This window comes from Chionomys nivalis, chromosome 18 (assembly GCF_950005125.1).
Source record: "Chionomys nivalis chromosome 18, mChiNiv1.1, whole genome shotgun sequence".
Classification (NCBI taxonomy): domain Eukaryota; kingdom Metazoa; phylum Chordata; class Mammalia; order Rodentia; family Cricetidae; genus Chionomys; species Chionomys nivalis.
The window spans coordinates 23,004,879-23,024,894 of NC_080103.1; the positions used below are offsets into that span (position 1 = coordinate 23,004,879).

The 20,016-nt window shown below is 43.0% G+C and overlaps 1 protein-coding gene across 1 annotated transcript in view; it reads right to left on the reverse strand.

Annotated features, from left to right (window-relative positions):
- Nucleotides 1-3,209: 3,209 nt before the first annotated feature.
- Stxbp3 (syntaxin binding protein 3) overlaps nt 3,210-20,016 on the reverse strand; it is a 49,754-nt gene continuing 32,947 nt past the window's right edge. Inside the window, exons 10-19 of the mRNA XM_057794055.1 lie at nt 18,770-18,865; nt 18,589-18,646; nt 14,463-14,528; nt 13,345-13,425; nt 11,829-11,967; nt 10,987-11,093; nt 9,433-9,525; nt 7,438-7,523; nt 4,693-4,844; nt 3,210-3,884 (exon numbers count right to left, since the gene is read on the reverse strand). Coding sequence (XP_057650038.1) covers nt 3,790-3,884; nt 4,693-4,844; nt 7,438-7,523; nt 9,433-9,525; nt 10,987-11,093; nt 11,829-11,967; nt 13,345-13,425; nt 14,463-14,528; nt 18,589-18,646; nt 18,770-18,865 — 973 coding nt within the window. The 3' untranslated portion in view covers nt 3,210-3,789. The remainder of the gene's footprint in view (nt 3,885-4,692; nt 4,845-7,437; nt 7,524-9,432; nt 9,526-10,986; nt 11,094-11,828; nt 11,968-13,344; nt 13,426-14,462; nt 14,529-18,588; nt 18,647-18,769; nt 18,866-20,016) is intronic.

Genomic DNA, 20,016 nt, shown 5'->3' on the forward strand with positions numbered 1-20,016 from the left:
TACACCTTAAAAAATAAAAAAACATGGATTCCTTGAATCCTACATCCTACAAACTCCATTTTTTCTTTTAAATAAACCACATCCTACCTTTGTCTTATTAAACCATATTCTAAGTGTAATTTTTCATCTCCCCAATGTCTGGATCATTATGAGTACTCACTGAAATACAACTAGTTCAAGAAATAAAGGAATGGGCAGAGGCATTAAAGACAGTCAAGGCTATACAGTGAGACCAGTCTCCAAAACAAACAAACACCCCAGCAAGTCTGATCTGCAAGGGGACTTGCTCAGTCTGAACCTGTGCTCTCCTGTCCTAGCTCAGGGATGTCCTTTCTTCTAATTCTGTTCTGCGAGCACACTAGAAAACCCAGCTAGTTATGTAGCGCTGTGCTTCTGACACCGTGAGTCTGGGCTCTCTCCTGCCTGAGGGTGGGGGTGCAGAGAACTCAGCTCCAGACTCCTCCAGCGCATCCTTAACAGTGGAGGGAGATCACAAAGCCTACAGGAAATAAACTCCTCTAGATATCTTTTCTTCTTTTTAAAGATTTATGAATTTTATGCATATGAAGGTTTTGCACCCTCATATGTAAGTGTACCATATGCCTGTGGCAGCCACTTATGTGGATACTGGTAATTGAACCCTAGTTGTCTGGAAGGTAAATAATCTTAAAAACAACAACAAATTTTTATTGATCCTTTGTGAATTTCCCATCATGCACTCCGGTCTGATCCTACTTACCTCACTCCACCACCAGGACCACCGCCACCACCACCGCCGCCACCACCAGGACCACTGCCAGCACCGCCACCACCACCAGGACCAGGGCCACTGCTGCGGCTGCTGCTGCCGCCACCACCACCAGGACCACTGCCATCATCACCCACCACTACCAAACAACAACAAAACCAAACACACACCACCAACACCACCAAAACCACACACACACACACACACACACACACAGTCGTCGTGGAAGCTGCAGTGTGGCCCACTGAGACACAGTCTACCCGTTAGTTCGTTCATATTTACTTGTAAACATCATCGGTCTGCGGGAGGCCTTTGGTCTCTGCTCTCCCTGGGGCTCCTCTTGGATACCCTGTTGTCCTGTGCACAGAGATCCTGTTGTTTGGATCTGTAGTTTTCGCCCCCTTCACGTGCTCTATGGATTCTGTGGATGCTGGGGTGGGCCACCTCACAGCCCTGGTTCTGGCCCGGCTGGTAGCTGGGTTAGTGATTGCCCGTATCACTACCAGGTGAGCTCTCCAGCGAGGTCCTCAGATCTGGGTCCCCCACTCGCACGTCACCAGGGCCAGCTGTTTTGCCCAGGCAAGGTGCAGGGCCCTCTTTCCTGACTGCTATAGGGGGTATGGTGGGAGGGGAGCAGGGTCGGCTCTCCTGTTCTCACTCCCTCAGGGTTGGCTTGGCTGCATCCCTATCACAGGGTCAGCTCTACTGTGCAGCCAGGTGAAGTACATGCCTGTGGCAAGGGGTGTGTGTGTTGGGGGGGATGTCAGGTACCCAGTGAAGGGCGGGGCTGGCTCAGTACAGCATGGTTCCAATGACCTCTGGGCCAACACAGGTCATGACCGTCACCACTGACCCCAGCTGCAGCAGGATGACAGACCAGATGCCCCTCAGCAGTGCTTGGGCTGGGCTGCCACCAAGGCCCCCGTGGTAGCACAGGCCACATCCTCTATTTTAAACACAAAGGGGTTTAAGAGAAAATTAGCATTATATGGACTGAACAGGTTATATTTATGAATATATATGCATATAATAATAATTAATAATTAGTGAAAAAAGCCATTAATCTGAAGGCGAGCGCGGGGGGGGGGGAGACGTTGTAATCATATTATAATCTCAAAAAAAAAAAAAAAGAATTAGATCCTTACAAAACCACTGAACAGTCCACAGATACAGAAAACAGGAATTAAGATCACTGTCAGTATGACCACGAGGGCAGGCAGGAAGCAGGTACCGAGGCACTAAGACTGGGAGAGACTGCTCCAGACAACAGGCCGCACTAGCGCGGCTGCCCAGGTGGCCTCTGCCTTCTTCACGCCTTCCAAATTTTGACAAAATAAATGCTTCTGAATGACAGACCTCCACTTCAGAACCTAAAAAACTTCACTTCCAGGTTTTCCTCTCAGTGGTATGGGGGGGAGGTAAAACAGTGCCGACGGCCTGGAGCCAATACTGGATACACACGTTCATAATTAACGTCTGTTCAGTCGGACAGAAGTAACTGGGAAAGTCAAACGGTCTAAGAGAAACTGAATTTATACTCCTAGAGTGAAGTTCTGAAGCCCAGAGAGAAAAGTTATAAACGCTTGCATAACTGTGATGGCTGTTCTTGCTGTCAACTTGACTATATGTGGAATTAACACTCAGAAATGGCTGGTGGGCACACCTGTGACCTGTGAGGGACTTTTGCTTAATTAAATCATTCCAAGTGATTTAAGTTAGAGGCTTTCTGTTTATCTTTTAAATATATTTTGAAAATTTTCATTTTTTTTTTTTTCGAGACAGGGTTTCTCTGTAGCTTTTTGGTTCCTGTCCTGGAACTAGCTCTTGTAGACCAGGCTGGCCTTGAACTCACAGAGATCCGCCTGCCTCTGCCTCCCGAGTGCTGGGATTAAAAGCGTGCGCCACCACCACGTGGCCTTCATTTTCATTTTATACAGCAACCCCAGTTCCCCCTCCGCCCCCTTCTCCCACCGACTTTCTGTTAGATCAGCGGATAGAGGGGGTGGGGGATCATGATCCAGTCTGAGCTCTGTTACTCTAGAGAACCTCGACTAAAACAGTTATAAAGCGGTAGAGCACTTACCGTGTCTGATCCCCAGCCCTGATCCCTGGCCTAAGCACACATGCTGGGCTACAAAAACAGTAGCTATTTGCATTATGGAAATGTTTATGCAAGTTGGCAGACAGTGCAGCATTACTTATAAAAACAAAACTCTGAACAGGAGCAATTCAAAGTTAGAACGCTCCACAGTCAAGCAGAGATCTGAAAAAGATGCGCCCTTATGGAACACACACCTGCAAACCTATCTGCATCATCGAGCTTCACACAGACAATATATTGGTTTTGAAAATCATTAGGTATTGAGTTGATGGAAGTATCACAGGCTCTTCTTTTTCTTCTTTCTGGCTCCAATTCAGAGTCAAAAAAGAGAAAAAACTCAGAAAATTTTGATAACTATACATTTATTTTCTTAGAATGTTCATGATTATTTTTGGTTTCTAACTTGAGCATCATGATCTCAAACCTATAAAACTGTGTTCTTTAGGAGTATCTTGCAGGTAATATACACAGTAAAATCATATTAATAATTGGAATTATTTTATACATTAAAAATTATTTCAGTTTTAAGAAACTGCACTTAGAGGAAATAATTCTATCATACATATATTTACAGTTTTTAGTTTTATAATCTCTTCATTCAAAATTATCTTGCCCCAAAATACTGTATTTCAGCGTAAGTATCCAGTAAGTGATTAGTATGTATATGGGTGGCTGTAAAAGCCACCCATATCTCTAACAGATTCTGCTCCAGAGGTGAAAACTTCCCGGTTAGAAAGCACTTAAATGTTGTATCTTGTACAAAGCAGCAAGAGTATTTAAATTATGAGAAATGGTAAATTCAATAATACATAAAGTCCCTTAAGAATACACTTGAAAAGCACATTATTCCATAAAATATTTACATTGTTTAAATTATAACAGCAACATCTTCTGTTTTAGTTGAACATATTAACAAAACCCTTAAACAGTAATAAAAAAGCTACTCTTCCTTAAGAAAAGAAACTTTGTCCTTTGATTTATTCAGCATTTTTATATCATCCAGCAGTTTTCTGGGTGTTAAAATATGTGTAGAACCTGGTGGAAGAAATTGTAAATTTTCAGAATTAGAAAAACTTCTTTGGCTTAAAATCCTGTCCTCCCATACACCAAAGCCTGGTGCGTTTGAACAACACCTCCTCAGGGTTTTTACAGAAACCGCACCGACCTTGTCCCTGAGCATGCTCAGCGACTCTTCAGAAACGTCCCCTCCCATCTTAGTGTTTGTCTGATTTGTGCTACAGACTGGTGTCCAGAAAAGAGAAAACCGGGGATTCCCCGCCCTCGGCACAGAACTGTAGCAGCCGTTGTCTGCGGGCAGAGAAGCACGGCACACAGCCCTGCAGCGCTCTGGGCTAGGAGACTTTACCTATGAGTGGCTTCACTGGAAAAAATTCTAATTGACTTCACTATTAGTGTGTATGCACGCAGTCACATGTGTGCCGTGGCACAGCGTGGAGGCCAGAGGATGACTCTCAGGAGAGTGTTCTCTCCCAACACCATGGGCTCTGGGCCTGGAGGCTGCCGGACTCGCATGGCAAGCATTTTTTATCCATTGCTAGCCCAGGCTGGTTTTCAAACTCAGTTCCACACAGGCCTCATGTTAGATCCATATATGTGAAAACCAACACTTCTGAAGTAAAAATGCATTAATATGTCACAAAAGTACTTAATGACCACAGCAAATAATATCAGAAGACACAGTTTTAAAGGAGCAAGCTCAAGCCTCTAAAAACAGGATATTTAAAATAAAATTATCAAAATACCAACTAGGAAGAAAAAACTTCAGGAATTTTACAAAACATTGCCTTAAACATTTAAGAAACAGAAAAGACAGAAGTCTTACCAATAATAACCTCACAGGATTTATGTGCCTGAGAAACTTCATAAGCACAGCGCATCTCAGAGTATGTAATTCCTCCAATCACAAAAATAATCAGTCTGGACCCATTTTTCCGGTCCAGCTCTAAATAGTTGGTTCTGGGTTTCTGGCGAGCACTAGAAAGTAAAAAATAAAACAAACACATTATAACCATTCTCAAACTTACCTTTGGGACCAGCTGTCTTGATCTTAATGAAGTAAGGAATCAGGGTACAATTTCACCACAGTAGGCAAAGGCAACCTGCCTCACTCCGGATTTTAATTTGAATAAATCACTTACAGTTTTACTTGGGAGAATAAGACAGTAGGACAGAGAACTCAAGGCTGGCCTAGGAGATGGATGGATATATATAGATACATAACACCTTAATTCCAAAACCTAAAGTAAAACCCACTAAGTCTAGCTCAGCATTTTTACTTATAAGGCTAATGTTATTTTATTTTAATGTTTAAAATATTTTTAAATTTTCAATTTGTGTGCATGGCTGTTTTGCCTTCATGTAAGTCTGTGCACCACATGTGTGCAGAGAAGGGCACTGGATCCCCTGGAACTGGAGTTACAGACAGTTGTGAACTGTCATGCTGGGAATTGAACCTGGATCCTTTGGAAGAGAAGCCAGAGCTTCTAACCTCTGAGCCATCCTTCCAGCTTCCTCTTTTATTTAATATGAGAACCTATTATCCCTGAAAAATCTATGTGCTGAAATTTTTAGGAAATCAGGGGTGAAACCCTGCAGAGTGAGATGTGAAGACAAGAAGGGGGAGGACCTAGGGGTACAGGGACAGCCACTGCTGGGATTCCACAACAGGATGATGGCCAAACACTGTTTGGACGCAAGCAAGGACAGCTGCGATGTCCATCACATCAGTCAGAAGTGGAACAGGAGTGTCCCGAGGAAACAAAAATTGAAAAAATAATAGCAAAACAAAACCCAAGGACATGCTCTGCAGACTGTGCTAGCTAACTGCTCATCTGCTCACACGCAGGGAGACTCAAGACCATCTGGGAAAAGATGGGAAGGAAAAAAGCTGGCCTGAGAGCTGGCCATGGGAGAGCGTATTCTTCAGGCCTTGGTGTGACCGACGGGGGACGGAAGGCACATACCTGAAGTAATGACAATGTCTGCCCAGACAACTGCTGATCACTAAATTACACAGACAGAAACAACCGCTAAAATCAAGCTGAAAATAAACAAACTCAAAAGGCCTATGCGACCACACAGCAAGAGAGAACAAGTCTACAGTGTAAGTCTACACAATCATACCAAAAGGGGCTGGAGAGAGGCTCCAACGGTGGGTATTACTCTCACAGGATTTGAGTTCTGTTCACAGCTACCTGTGACTCCAGCCCCAGGAGATGGACCCAAAATATCTGGGCTGTGTGGACATTTGCACACACTTTCCCAAATATACTCATAATTAAAATAAATCTTCAAAAGGTCACCACAGAAAGCAACTCAGGAGTTGCTCTACATTCTCTGAAAGGTCCATTTTCAATAAAGGGTAGTGAACACGCAAAGACACAATGTGGTGTGGTCCGTACTCTGGCAGAAAGTGCGTTTAGTAAAAGCAGAGGTTGTACTGAGCAAAGTCTTCGAGGCAGAGTATATATACATCATATCTACGCCTGTCTGAATGTAAGACTGCAAAGATGTCGTTCACTAGTGCAGGCTCAGCAGAAATGACGCGAGAGCTGACTGGCAGTGACTTTGCCATGATGCGCTCGCCCAGCCTAGGTTTCACCTTCAGCACCACAGAACAAATGTCAGAAGCTGAAACTGCAGAGACCCAATGGCAAATGCAGACATGCCGCACAATGAAATGCAGTCAACAGACGTGCAGAGAGTAGCCCTGACCCTCAAAGGAACTAAAGCTGAACGGGGAGACAACCGCAGAACCAGGGGAAAGCAGAGCTCCAGCGGCTCCAGGACAACGCCCGTCTTCAGAGTGAGAGAGAGAGAGAGAGAGAGAAAGGGATCGCTCAAAAATACAGCACCGAAAACCCCCAAACTTGATAAAGACGAAAGAAACACAACAAACCCCCAGGTAGAATAAGTAAGAGAGAACTGCATGTCAACATAACACAGTTAAATTGAAAGCAGCCAAATATCAAGAGAAAAGCCTACACGGGCCATGAGACGGCTCCTTAGGTAAAGCGGCTTGCTTGCTGCCAGGCCTGATGGCTTGAGTTCAGTTTTCAGAACCCACGTGGTAGCGGGGAGAACTTTCTCCTAAGTTGTCTTTTGACTTCTGCACAAGTGCTGTGTCATTTCTGCATCCACATACAGTAGTAAAAATACCCAAACCCAAAGGCCTGCAAAGCAGAATTCAGTAAGTTACATAGGAAGAAATATAGTTAAAAAAGAATAGACATACAGGTAAGTGACTAAACTCAGAAGACAAGAAAAATAGGAGAATAAATCAGAGCACAAAACAGGAGGGAGTGAGAGAGGGAGGGAGGGAGGGAGGGAGGGAGGGAGGGAGGGAACTATGCTATAAAAGGAGGCAGATGTGTGGGGAGGTGCCAGTTTCATGAAAGTATTCTGTATTATAATTTATGCTTTCCCGAATTCATCTGATTAGGTTATAGTTGAAGAAAACTACCTTTTACATTACTACATGCTTCAGAGAGAACACTGTGCAGCATCTTCAATCACTGTCTGTAGCCTCCTAGCACAAACATTTTAGTGACTTTGTTTATAGGTTTACCTCACGGCTCCAGAGCCATTCCACACTGCTGGGCACCGGGAACAATATGGCCATTCTTTGGAATCCAATCTATTATCAATGGCATCCTAGGAAGAAAACCATTAACCATCAAGAAAAAGTAGTACCAGAAATTTGTTCTGTATACAGCTCTAATGAGCATTAAAGGTGCACAGCCCTTCTTTACACCCGTAAGTCTTGCAGTAAAAATCAATATACTGGGGCTGGAGAGACGGCTCAGTGGGAAAGTGCACTTACTGCTCTTCTGGGGACTGAAATTTAGCACCCACATCAGCTCATACTGCCTGTAACTCTAGCTCCAGGGATCCCATGCCTCTGGTTTCCATGGACACCTGCACTCGCACGCACATACCCAAACATATACATACACAATTAAATTAATAAAAGTAAACTTAAAAATGAATGTCTAGTTTACTCACATAATAAACCAACACACACTTCAGATCTGCCTTTCTTTACTGGGGGTCTGCAGTGGTCTGAGAACCTGTCAGCTCCAGGGATACTGGAGTTCCCAAGTGGCATGCAGGCCACTGTCCCTCATGGCAGTACCTCTGAAACAGAACGCACAGACCTAACCCCGAGACACTGAGGACAATCCAATGGCTGTGGAATGGGTTCCTGTTGACTGGGTTTTAAAAAAAAACTCCCCCTTTTCTCAGTGCTACATTTTATGATATGCTATGTCTATGTTTGGATTACATACACAGTATGAGTGCTTTATTAATACAGCAGTATATATTTGGTCAATTAACAAGTTCATGCTCATATTTTAGAATTTATTATTTGCTTTACAGATGATGGCAAAGAAAAGTGGACCCAGAAGGACAAAACAATTCAAGGGGATTTTAATAAGACTGCTAGAGAGCCGGGCGGTGGTGGCACATGCCTTTAATCCCAGTGCTTGGAAGGCAAAGGCAGGAGGATCTCTGTGAGTTCGAGGCCAGCCTGGGCTACAGAGTGAGTTCCAGGACAGGCTCCAAAGCTACACAGCAAAACCCTGTCTCACAACAAAAGCAACAAAACAAACAAACAAGACTGCCAAAGAGGAAGAAATCATGTTTTAAGTTAGGAGAAACCCTAGAAGCCGTAGACAGCCACAGAGCCAATGTGCAGTTCCTGGATTTAGCATGAAAACCTTGTTAAAGAGTTAGAGCATGGACAATTATACAGAAACTGTTCCTGGATAATCACTGTTGGGGTAGAAGGCAACTTACACCGCAGAAGACAAAGTCCAAGTTCCCTACACTTTTCGGATGTCTTCATGCATTTACAAGTGACGTGATATTAGTTTTGAAAAGCAGAATAATAGTAAGAGCATTAGCACTGAAAGGAAAGTAGAAATTAGAGCTATAATTAGTCAAAGGAAAGCTGGAAGAATGTTTTTTTATTGAGCTCCTAAGGCAATTTTAAAATTAGTTTATAATTCCTATAAATTAATATTTTCTAAGAGCAAACAGCACTAAAAAAGCAATCCACCTGATGACTCTAACAACAAACTACAGTTTAATCACATACTTTTCAGTTTTTTGCTTTTTGTTTCGAGATAAGGTTTCTCTGTTTAGTCCTGGCTGTCCTTGAACTCAGAGATCTGCCTGCCTCTGCCTCCTGAGTGCTGGGATTAAAGGCACATGCCACCACTGCCCAGCTTAACATTTACTAAGTAATATCGAAATGTCATTGTGTCCAACTGTCATTCAAATTAATTTATGCTACATAGTTATTTAAAAGAACAGCAATGTTTTTCAAGAAATGTGTGTGTTCATTTTTTTAAAAAATTTACAGATAGATGAATTTTCCTGAGGACCCTAAGACTTCAAAAGCTTCTCTGCCTATGAAATCCCAGTAGATAGACTTTCTTCTGTGACCCTCCAAGCACTCCAGACACCCCTGCATGTCAGCTATACTCACAATGACAGTAAACAAGAGTAAGGCATAGCCACAGGCGGTGCTCAGATTAGTGGGAAGCTGTGATCTTACCTCCATGATGTCCTTGATGAAGGGTGTCCACCGGGAGAGCTGGAAGGTCTCTTCTGCAGACCGGTCTTTTCTTACTGGCTTGGCTTGCTGGGACTAACAGAATTAAAGGGACAGATCATTTTAGAACGTCACTTACATTTTCTAAAGAAGGTTTAATTACCAGCAACTCTGCATTCCATTTAACAGGAAAACCGCCTACAAAAAGAAAAAAAAAAAAAGAGAAAGAAAGAAAGGAAGGAAGGAAGGAAGGAAGGAAGGAAGGAAGGAAGGAAGGAAGGAAGAAAGAAAAGAAATCACACCAACTTGGCGCATGTGAGGTCACTTAACAGTATCTGTACCTTCGCAGTAAATTTGAGTGTCATAAAGGGTTAATTTACATAAAAGTATCATAAAACTTGGTGGGAAAGAGTGAAATGGAGAGCTTTCAAATTTGACTCTGAGCCTTATTTTTGCTTATGTATCATTTATTTGTAGTACTGCAGACTGAACCAAAGGCCTCAGGTATACTAGCCGAGTGCCACACCACCGAGCTGCGTGCCCAGTCTAAGCCTAAACTGTTTCCGGAGGATGTGATTTCTCTCGGTGCTACTGGCACAGGTGAATCAACAGAGAGAAAGGTATTTAGAAAAGAACATCAGGGGTGGGTGCGCAGCTCAGGTGGCCAGAGCGCTCGCCTAGTAGTTCACAGCACCACATACGCCAGTGTGGTAGACACAACTGTAACCCAGCGCTAGAAAGGTAGAGACAGGCGTTTAAGGTTATCCTTAAACATAGCAAGTTTGAGACCAGCCTGGACTACATGAGACCTTGACACAGAAGATGAAAACAAAAACAAAAATCCCAACTGCTTACTTAATAATCAAATTCTATAAGATGAAGTCAAGAATGTCTATAAGATTCCCATCCAAAAAAACAGTTAATGTAGGACCTTATGGTGCAATGGCAGTGTGCCTAAGTCCAAAAGTAGTTCATGCATGCAGACACACACAGAGACACATGGGGAACCTCCTTCAGCCAATGGCCTTTGAATATTTATTTATTTATTTATTTATTAATTATACAATATTCTGTCTGTGTGTATGCCTGAAGGCCAGAAGAGGGCACCAGACCTCTTTACAGATGGTTGTGAGCCACCATGTGGTTGCTGGGAATTGAACTCAGGACCTTTGGAAGAGCAGGCAATGTTCTTAACCGCTGAGCCATCTCTCCAGCCCGCCAATGGCCTTTGAAAGGCTGGACCAGGTTGCTCTCTCTCTCTCTCTCTCTCTCTCTCTAAAGGCTGGACCAGGTTGCTCTCTCTCTCTCTCTCTCTCTCTCTCTCTCTCTCTCTCTCTCTCTCTCTCTCCTCTCACAACTGGATGCTGGATTCTGTTCCTGTTTCCCATTGTAATTGGTGCGTCCCCTCTTAAATAAAGAACCCCTTATTGTACCCTATCCGGAGCTAGTGTGGGATTACTTTAGTCACATTTCCCTTCATCTGGTGCGCTCCCCTTCAGACACACAGACACACGCGTGCGCAAGCGTGTGCACACACTTCCGCGCACACTCCCTTACCGGGGGAACGATGGGAACGCCAAGGTGACTCCAGTTCCGAATCATGTCACTGTCGTCTTCTATCTTCACATTGTGGATCAGTCTGTCCAAATTTTCTTCAGTCGTTCCTTAAGGAAGGGAAAGCAGAGTGCACAGTCAGATAACTGCTACCATAAAAAAAAAAAAAAACACAAAAAAACAAAAACAAACTCATGTCCCTTCTAGTCTTCCTAGTCTTCTCTCAGCTTCCTATCTTCTTTTCAGTCACCTTAACTAGCATTTACTTCCGGGTTTCCTAAGATTCCCGATTCCCTTACGACGGCGAGTAACAAACTATTGTAGCCGGGCGGTGGTGGCGCACGCCTTTAAGCCTTTAATTCCAGCACTCGGGAGGCAGAGGCAGGTGGATCTCTGTGAGTTCGAGACCAGCCTGGTCTACAAGAGCTAGTTCCAGGACAGGCTCCAAAACCACAGAGAAACCCTGTCTCGAAAAAACCAAAAAAAAAAAAAAAAAAAAATGTGTTAGGGGCTAAGGAGATGGCTCAGTGGGTAAAGGTGCTCGAGAGGCTTGCTGCTAAGACTGACAACCTGGGTTTGGTCCCTGGAACCCACGTGGTAGAGGAGAAAACAGGACTTCAAAATGTACCCAACCTGCAAGACCACAGAGTAGATACCACGTAAGTAATGGTCAGTACTGGTGGGTGCTAAAACCTGGATATAAAATAATCTCTAGTCATAGGCCATGACATTACGATCCCCACCACACACACAGAAATAATATACAGTAGGTAAATGTACAAAGAATCTAAGTGATTTCCGAGCGACTATGTTAACAGAGTCACAGAGGTGACAGGCGTCGTTACCGTTGATACCGAAGATGTAGAGCAGGACTGCGCGGATCTTGTCGCAGTTGTCGTGGTTTTTGTTGAGCAGCACTGGGAGGAGCACCAGCATGGAGTCCTTCACCCGCTGCCCCTCTGCATCTGTTCCCAGTGCCAGGTCCTGAAGGACAGTAAAATGAAGACAGTGCTCCACTATCCAAATTTACCTTCTGGTCAAAAGTATCTATCATTAGTTGTGGAACCCTGATGACGTAATACAGGAAATGTGAACGTTAGCTGCAAACTATTCATCACACAAAACACAGATGGCCATAAAGCAAATCAGAGGAGAAGACAGTCATGACAGCCCGAGCTGGGCACTGCGGCAGCCACCACAAATGAGGGTGAGAGCACTTCTGATGTGCTTGTCTAGTCATGATGTGCTCTGGGCGCCAACAATGGATTTCTGAACACGTGTGAAAGAACAGAAAATATCTCATTAACAGTTTTTATATTAATTACATGCTGTAACAATAAAACAAACATATTAGGTTAAGTAAAATTCATTACCAAATTTAACTCCTTTTTTCCTTTATAATGTGGCTACCAGAATAGTTAACAGTGCAAACAACGCGCATTCAACTTCTGTTAACGTGATGCTCTGCACAGCTTAGGAACTGTGTATGCATAGACTGCTGCAGGATAGAGTCTTGCACTGAACTCTGAGAGAGCCTTGAAAAGATGCTCCAGTAATTTAAAGCACTCCACAACGCACACTGCAAGACCACAGAGCAGGAGGACCGACTTGTCAATGTTGGGTCTACGGTTTGGACCTGGAAAGGCCCCAAAGGGCCATGTGGTAAGGATTTTGTCCTCTGGTGCTTCTGAGAGGTGGAGGGAATAAAGAGCAGGGAGCTAAAGGAGGTCATCAGGTCTCTGGGTTGTGCCTTTGAAGGGGACAGTAGAACTGCCTATCTATCTCTGTCCATCTCTTGGCTTCTTTGTACCACACATCTCTGCTATAATGTGCCACACACCCAAAACCAGTGAAGTGAATTGATCATAAAACTGTAAATCTTGCCGGGTGGTGGTTTCGCAAGCCTTTAATCCCAGCACTGGGTGGGGGGGGGGGGGGAGAGGCAGATCTCTGTGAGTTTGAGGTCAGCCTGGTCTACAAGAGCTAGTTCCAGGACAGGCCCCAAAGCTACAGAGAAACCCTGTCTCATAAAACAAAAAGCAAAACAAACAAACAAACAAAAGAACAAAACCCTGTAAATATCAAGTATTCTCAACCAAGTGTGCCCCAACATCTAAAACAAACACAACCAAGCAAAACCGTGAGCTAAAATAAGTTTATCATTTCAGGTATTTGTTAAAGTGACACAAAGCTGAGTAAGGAAGCAGGGAACCGGGCATCAATACTGCCTAGGGCAGTCTCTGTCTAAGACTCTGTGACTGTGTGGAGCTCAGCCGCGGCACAGAGTGGAGGCCACATGCTGGCTTACACAGCTGCTCTGGAACTCTACCACAGAAGCGGGTGTCCTGGCCCTGCACATACCTGCTCAGTTTTGCAGAGCTTCTCGATATTCAGCTTAAACTTATTCATGCAATCTTCAGCCAAGTTAAGATGGACAACTTGCTGAAAAACAGAGGAAAGTAATTATTTATAACATTTTAATTACTTTTTGTGTAACTGATATTCAACTTCATTTTAAAAATATGTCTATGGGTTTTTTGCCTGCAGACAGCAAAAACAACATAGTGCTGAATCTGCATGGAGTCTGTAGAGTAACAACAACTTGGATAAGGGGGAAAGTCAACTCCTGAAGAAGAACAACAAAAGGTTTCTTTTAAACTGGATAGTGGTGGTGCACGCCTTTAATCCCAGCACTCGGGAGACAGGCGGTGGATCTCTGTGACTTCGAGGACAACCTGGCCTACAGAGTCAGAGAAACCCTGACTCAAATAAAACAAAACAAAAGGTTTCTTTTACATTATTGGTTCTCAACTGGGCTCCAAGCTTATAAAAATGTGCAAAGATAGCTATCCTAGGAAAGGCTGGGCTAGCTGAGGCTGTGGCTTACACTTACAGTACCAGCAATCTCGAGGATGAGGCCAGAGGACTGCCTCATGTCTGACACAAGCCTGAGTTAGGGGAGTTCCAGTTCAGTGGGAACTAGATAGAATGAGTCTTAACCCAGCTCTGCCAAAGATGGATGGACCAGTGGATAAACGGACAGATAGATGGAAGGAGAGATGGAGGAGTGGAGGGAAAAGAATGGAAAGAAAGCAAGTAAGTTTGTCTGGATTTAAATGATTTTAAATCTAATTTGTTACTATTAATTTAAGGAAATGCATGGGTTGGTGCCCAACACAGGAAACAAACAAAACAGCCACTAGATAATCTCATACAGACTTTTTCTTTGAGGTCAAGAAATATTAAAATTATTCTGTTCAGCTGTTTAAGACAATTTTTTTTTTTTTAAAGATTTACAAAATACAGATGACGTAGCTAGAAAAGTCAGAGGCTAGTGTGGTTAATTGGGAATTTCTCAGCCCTACAGGAAAGACTGGGAGGACAACTACCAGCAACTAACTATTCCAGGGCACGGCTAAGCCCAACCACAGAAGCAGACAAGCAGTCAAAGGCAGAGCCTCACACAGGCCTTTGCTTACCTTCGTCATCTGTTTTCGGAAGTGGGGCATCTTTTTCATCAGCTGGGTAAGAGCACTAAGTGATGTCTAGGAAAAACAAACAAACAAACAAACACAACAAAAGACAAATAAACTTAAGCAAGCCCATGACTCAGTGACTCCACATTATAGCTTCCAATCCAGAGCTTTTAAGTCCTAATAAACCCAGCTAATTTAATAAATGAGCTAAGTTTTAAAATAACGTTGAGACCTCTGACTCTGTCACACTCTTCCCTGTGGACAGATGAAACAGTCCTTCTGGGCAGCGGACAACCAGCGAGATGGCGGAAGCAGAGCAGGTGATCATTGAGATCAGCCTCCTGTCCCCAGGCACAGTTACTGAGGGCTACCTAGGCCGGCTTCCGAAGCTAAGAGGTATAGAGAGGAAGGAACCAACGGAAATATAACCATGTGCGGTGGGTGTCCTTAGCCCCTATACTGCTCAAGGATCCAGCAGAGAAAACTAACATGGGTGGTTAAGCCCAGACAGAGATTTCAGAAGAGTCTCAGTGCTAAGGAAATGGTAGCATTCTCTGATACAGACAAAACAAAAAGATTTAAGTAAACACTGCAGACATCTAGACCACATCTCAAATAACCAAATCTAAAACCAAAAGAAAGAGGTAAAAAGCTATTTCAAATCCCTTGGGATTTAGCTAATGCTGAGAAGGAAATAACTCTAAATAGACCCAGTAGGAGAGAAGTTAAAAGTTAATACTCCAAATGTCCAACTCAAGGACCTAGAAAAAAGTTAAAACAAAATTGAAAGACATTAAAACTGTGTATAAATAAACTAAATCTAAAACTAGCTGATACAGAGCCAGCAACATGTCAGCAGGTAAACTGCTGGCTGTAAGGGCCTGACGATCTGGTTTGGTCCCAGAACCCACAGGACGATGGAAGGAGAAGAGACTTCACTAAGGTCGTCTGGCCTCCACCTGCGCACCACGGCACCCATGCACCAACACGGACATCAAACACACAGTAACAGACAAAATGAACCTATAGCAGAGAAAAATCAATAAAGTCAAAATACGTGTATTTGCACTACTAGGGCTTGAATACAGGCAATCATTTATGTTAGACAGGCATTCGCCCACTAAGCTATATCCATGGCTCTTTGAAATATTAAAGATATTAAATGTAGGAGCATTAAAAATCGTGAGAAAAACAAATCAGTAGGCCGGGCGGTAGCGCATGCCTTTAATCCCAGCACTTGGGAGGCAGAGGCAGACGGATCACTGTGAGTTCGAGGTCAGCCTGGTCTACAAGAGCTAGTTCCAGGACAGGAACCAAAAAGCTACGGAGAAACCCTGCCTCAAAAAAATCCAAAAGAAACAAACAAACAAACAAACAAAAAACAAATCAGTAATCAAGATTAATAACCGGAACATTAGCATGGCTTCTATTCATACTGAGAGGCTAAGAAAAGAGTTTAAAAGTTAAGGATAGTAGACAAATTCTTTGAAAAATAGTCTTTCTAAACTAACACAAGCAAAAATTTGGTAAAGGCACACATACAATGTTTGTGTTCTATATAATATATATGCACATATATATATATATTCTAACGAATTTACATTAATTATAACTAAAGACTTCTTTGTGAAGGACACTCTATCCTCAATGGTGAATTCAAATCACAACAGAGCAATTAAGTTACACAATTCCTTTCAGGGTAAAATGAGAGAGTCACAACCCATTTTATAAGATTAACATTAACATAATTTTTATATGAAAATTGCACAAGACTGTTACAAAAGAGTCATGTTACAGGAAATACTTCTCATAGACAGGAAACAAGCAAACCAAGTGCTCAGCAGACAGAATCCACCAGCACTCAGAACAGGGCATCATGACCAAGTGGAGTTCATTTTAGAAAGACAGCTCGTTTAACATCAGAAAAAGAGTGAATATAATTCATTATGTTAATAGAATAATGCAGAAAGAAGCCGGGTGTGGTAGTGGAGACTTTTAATCTCAGCAGTCAGGAAGCAGAGGCAGGTGGATCTCTGTGAGTTCAAGGCCAGCCTGGTCTACAAGAGCTAGTTCCAGGACAGACAGGGCTATTCGGGGAAACCGACTCAAAAAACAAAACAAACAAACAAAATCTAATCTTTAAACTAAGTATTAGGATTAAGGAAGTAAGTTGATTACAGGGTCACTGGACCCATAGTAAAAATTTACAAAATCACCTATATTTTATATGCTAACAAAATAGAATCTTAAAACTAATGCTATTTATAAAAATGCCAAAAAGAAAATGTGCAGTAACATTAGCGTGACAATAACATGGGAATGTGTACACATGAACAGCCAGCTAGCACACATTATCATCTGTGCACTCACTTGTGTACTATACTTCAATACCAAAAACCTGGCAGAGCGGCATAGGACTTTAATCTCAGCACTCGGGAGCATGGTGTGGGAAGTCCTTATGTCTATGTGTTGCTTTTATTGGTTAATGAATAAATCTATTTCAGCCAGTGGCTTAGCAGAGTAGAGCTAGGTGGGGAAAACTAAACTGAATGCTGGGAGAAAGAAGGCGAAGTCAGTGAGAAGCCATGTAGCCACACCTGGGACAGAACCCTCTACTGGAGCCCGCCGAAACTTTACCAGTAGGCCATGACCTTGTGGTGATACACAGATTAATGGTGATGGGTTGTTTAGGATGTAAGAGCAAGCTGGAAATATGCTTAAGCTTTTGGCCAAACAGTATTGCAAATAATATGGTTTTTATCTGATTATTTTGGAGCTGAGCAGCCGAAAACGAACTAGTGGCCTCTGCCTACAACAGGTGCAGACTGAGCTCTCTGAGTTCATGGGCAGCCTTGTCTACAAACCAGCAAGGGCAACATAGTGAGATTCTTACAAAACCAAACCCCTCATCTATGTGCTGATGAAAATGACTAACTGGCCTTTAAATACTAAATTTTAATGGCAGTAGCACAGATAAAACTGAGGTAACAGGCACACAAGTGTTTCTCTGTTTCTCTCTGTGTTAGAATAGCCCCAAATAGAAAGTTACAGTAATTCTCATCCTTTTCCTTTCAACTTTGTTTGTAATTTTCCTTTGCAGGCCGACAAGGCAGCTGAGCAGGTAAAAGCACTTGCTGTGCAAGCCTGACAGCCGGAGCTTGAGTCCTGGGACCATGTAAAGCTGGGAGAGAAATCAACTCCCAAAAGTTGTGACCACTACATCACACACATCACACATTACATACATCACACACACACCACATACACACATCACATGCACATATCACACACTACACACACCACACACCACACACATACATCACACACTACACACACCACATACACACATATCACACACTATAACACCCCCCCAGACATGCATCACACACACCAAACACGTATCACATACACACACCATACACATCACACACAGATACACAGACATACACACCACACACATATCACACTACATATACACACTACATAAACACACACCACACGAACACATCACACACACCACACAAAATACACATCACTCACACACCACATACATATACATTATACACTGCACATACACCACACACGCAACACCCCACACATGCATACACTCTACATAGGCACATATTACACACCACACACCCCCCCATGCATACACACCACACACACATATTATGCACCCCCCCACATCCACACCACACACAAACACATTGCACACACACACACACACACAGGCACAGACAGATACACATCACACACACAATTATTAAGTGACAGCTGGGCGGTGGTGGCGCACACCTTTAATCCCAGTATTCGGGAGGCAGAGGCAGGCGGATCTCTGTGAGTTCGAGACCAGCCTGGTCTACAGAGCTAGTTCCAGGACAGGTTCCAAAGCCACAGAGAAACCCTGTCTCGAAAAACCAAAAAAAAAAAAAAAAAAAAGAAAAAAAGAAAAAAACAATTATTAAGTGACCCGTGCAGTACACAGCTGCAATCTTAGCACCTGAGTGATGGAGCAGGACCTCCTGTTCAAGGTCATGCTCAGCTAAGCGGTAAGTTTACCATCAGTCTGAGGTTCAGCCTCATGAGACTTTGTCTTTAAAGTCAAAATGCACCTTTGCTATTATCTTACCTTCCCCTCTGTAGCTTTCTTTGTTGATGAAATTTCCTTCATAAGTTTTGGAATTTCCCTGTCAGATAAATGAGAAAAATTTCTAAGTTAGTTCTTTACAAAACTCTTTTAAAGTTATAAAATATACTTTAATAATTTAGTACCTAAAACTACAGAACAAAGTTAGAACAGGCTCACATACTCCAACACAAGAGCGATGTGCCGGTGCCGGACCCGGACCCACAGGTCATCGTCTTCTTCGAGAACTGCCTCCTTGTCCTTCCCGTCGGTTCTGTACCTAAACAGGCCGGGGAGAACATTTTCAGAATCTCTTCCTCAGAAAGTAGAAAAAACATTTTTCTAAGCAACAGTACTGAAAAGTAGACTCATTCTGTTACTTAAGGGGGTCAAAACCTAAAGCAGGTTAGAACCCTTCTATTAGAAATTTAGGAAAAACATCTTTTTCATCTCAAATATTAGGTTTATAGTCTTGGCAGAATACCATCTTACAAAGCGAAAATTCAGCATCCCACAGTGAGCTTTAAGAACAGAAGCAGCTAGGTGGACTGGCACTTGGAAGGCAGAGTTAGAAGGACCGGAGTCAAGGTCACCCCAGCAACAGTGTTCAGGGCCAGCCTGGGTCACAGGAAACCCGGTCTCAAATACAAAGACTACAAAGACCAATCAAGCAGCAAAGCTGAATACCAAGCAGCTGCGTCTTTGATCACTTAACATCACGATATGCTAGCGGTCCACAGCGCAGTCATCACGTCTGTCCCTCAAGAGCCATCGCGCTAGTTAGCCTGCTCAGAGTGTTTGTGTAAAATCACAAACACAGCATCTGCAGCTTCTCCTAACCAAGCCTAAAGTCAGATCTCCTTTAAAGAATAGGAAGAAGTGAGAAAACTAATATGGCTGTAAAAATATTGTGACAGCTTTACCAAGTTCTACTGGAGTAAGAGCAATTCAGGAGGTTCACGGGACCATGATATTGGCTTTAAAAAAACTGAGTTCCTCAACGTAATTTCCTTTTTTAATGCAGATACCCTTTTCCTTGTGGAGGTAGGAAAGACTCAGCTGTCCTTGGAAATGTCAATTTCCTCGGGCAGATGGGGACTACACAGTATTTTCTTAGTTCTGAACTATGGACAATGCATGATGATTTCTGTTATATAAATGCAGTAGTTTCTATAACCCCAAAATTATAGGCTTCATTTACAAAACAATGTGGTCTAAGATACCCAAAGATAAATGGCTGTGTTTAATTACAAGGCTAACCTAAGGATGAAAGTCCTTTGTTATGCAAAATACCAGTGTGTACTTATGTAATACCTTTGCCATTTAAGTGGCTTATAAGCAAACCAGTAGTGTGAGGGCAACACTCTAGACACAACAGCCCATTAGAGTACATTTACAGTCTCTAGATGGAAAGTACAGTCTGAATAAGCA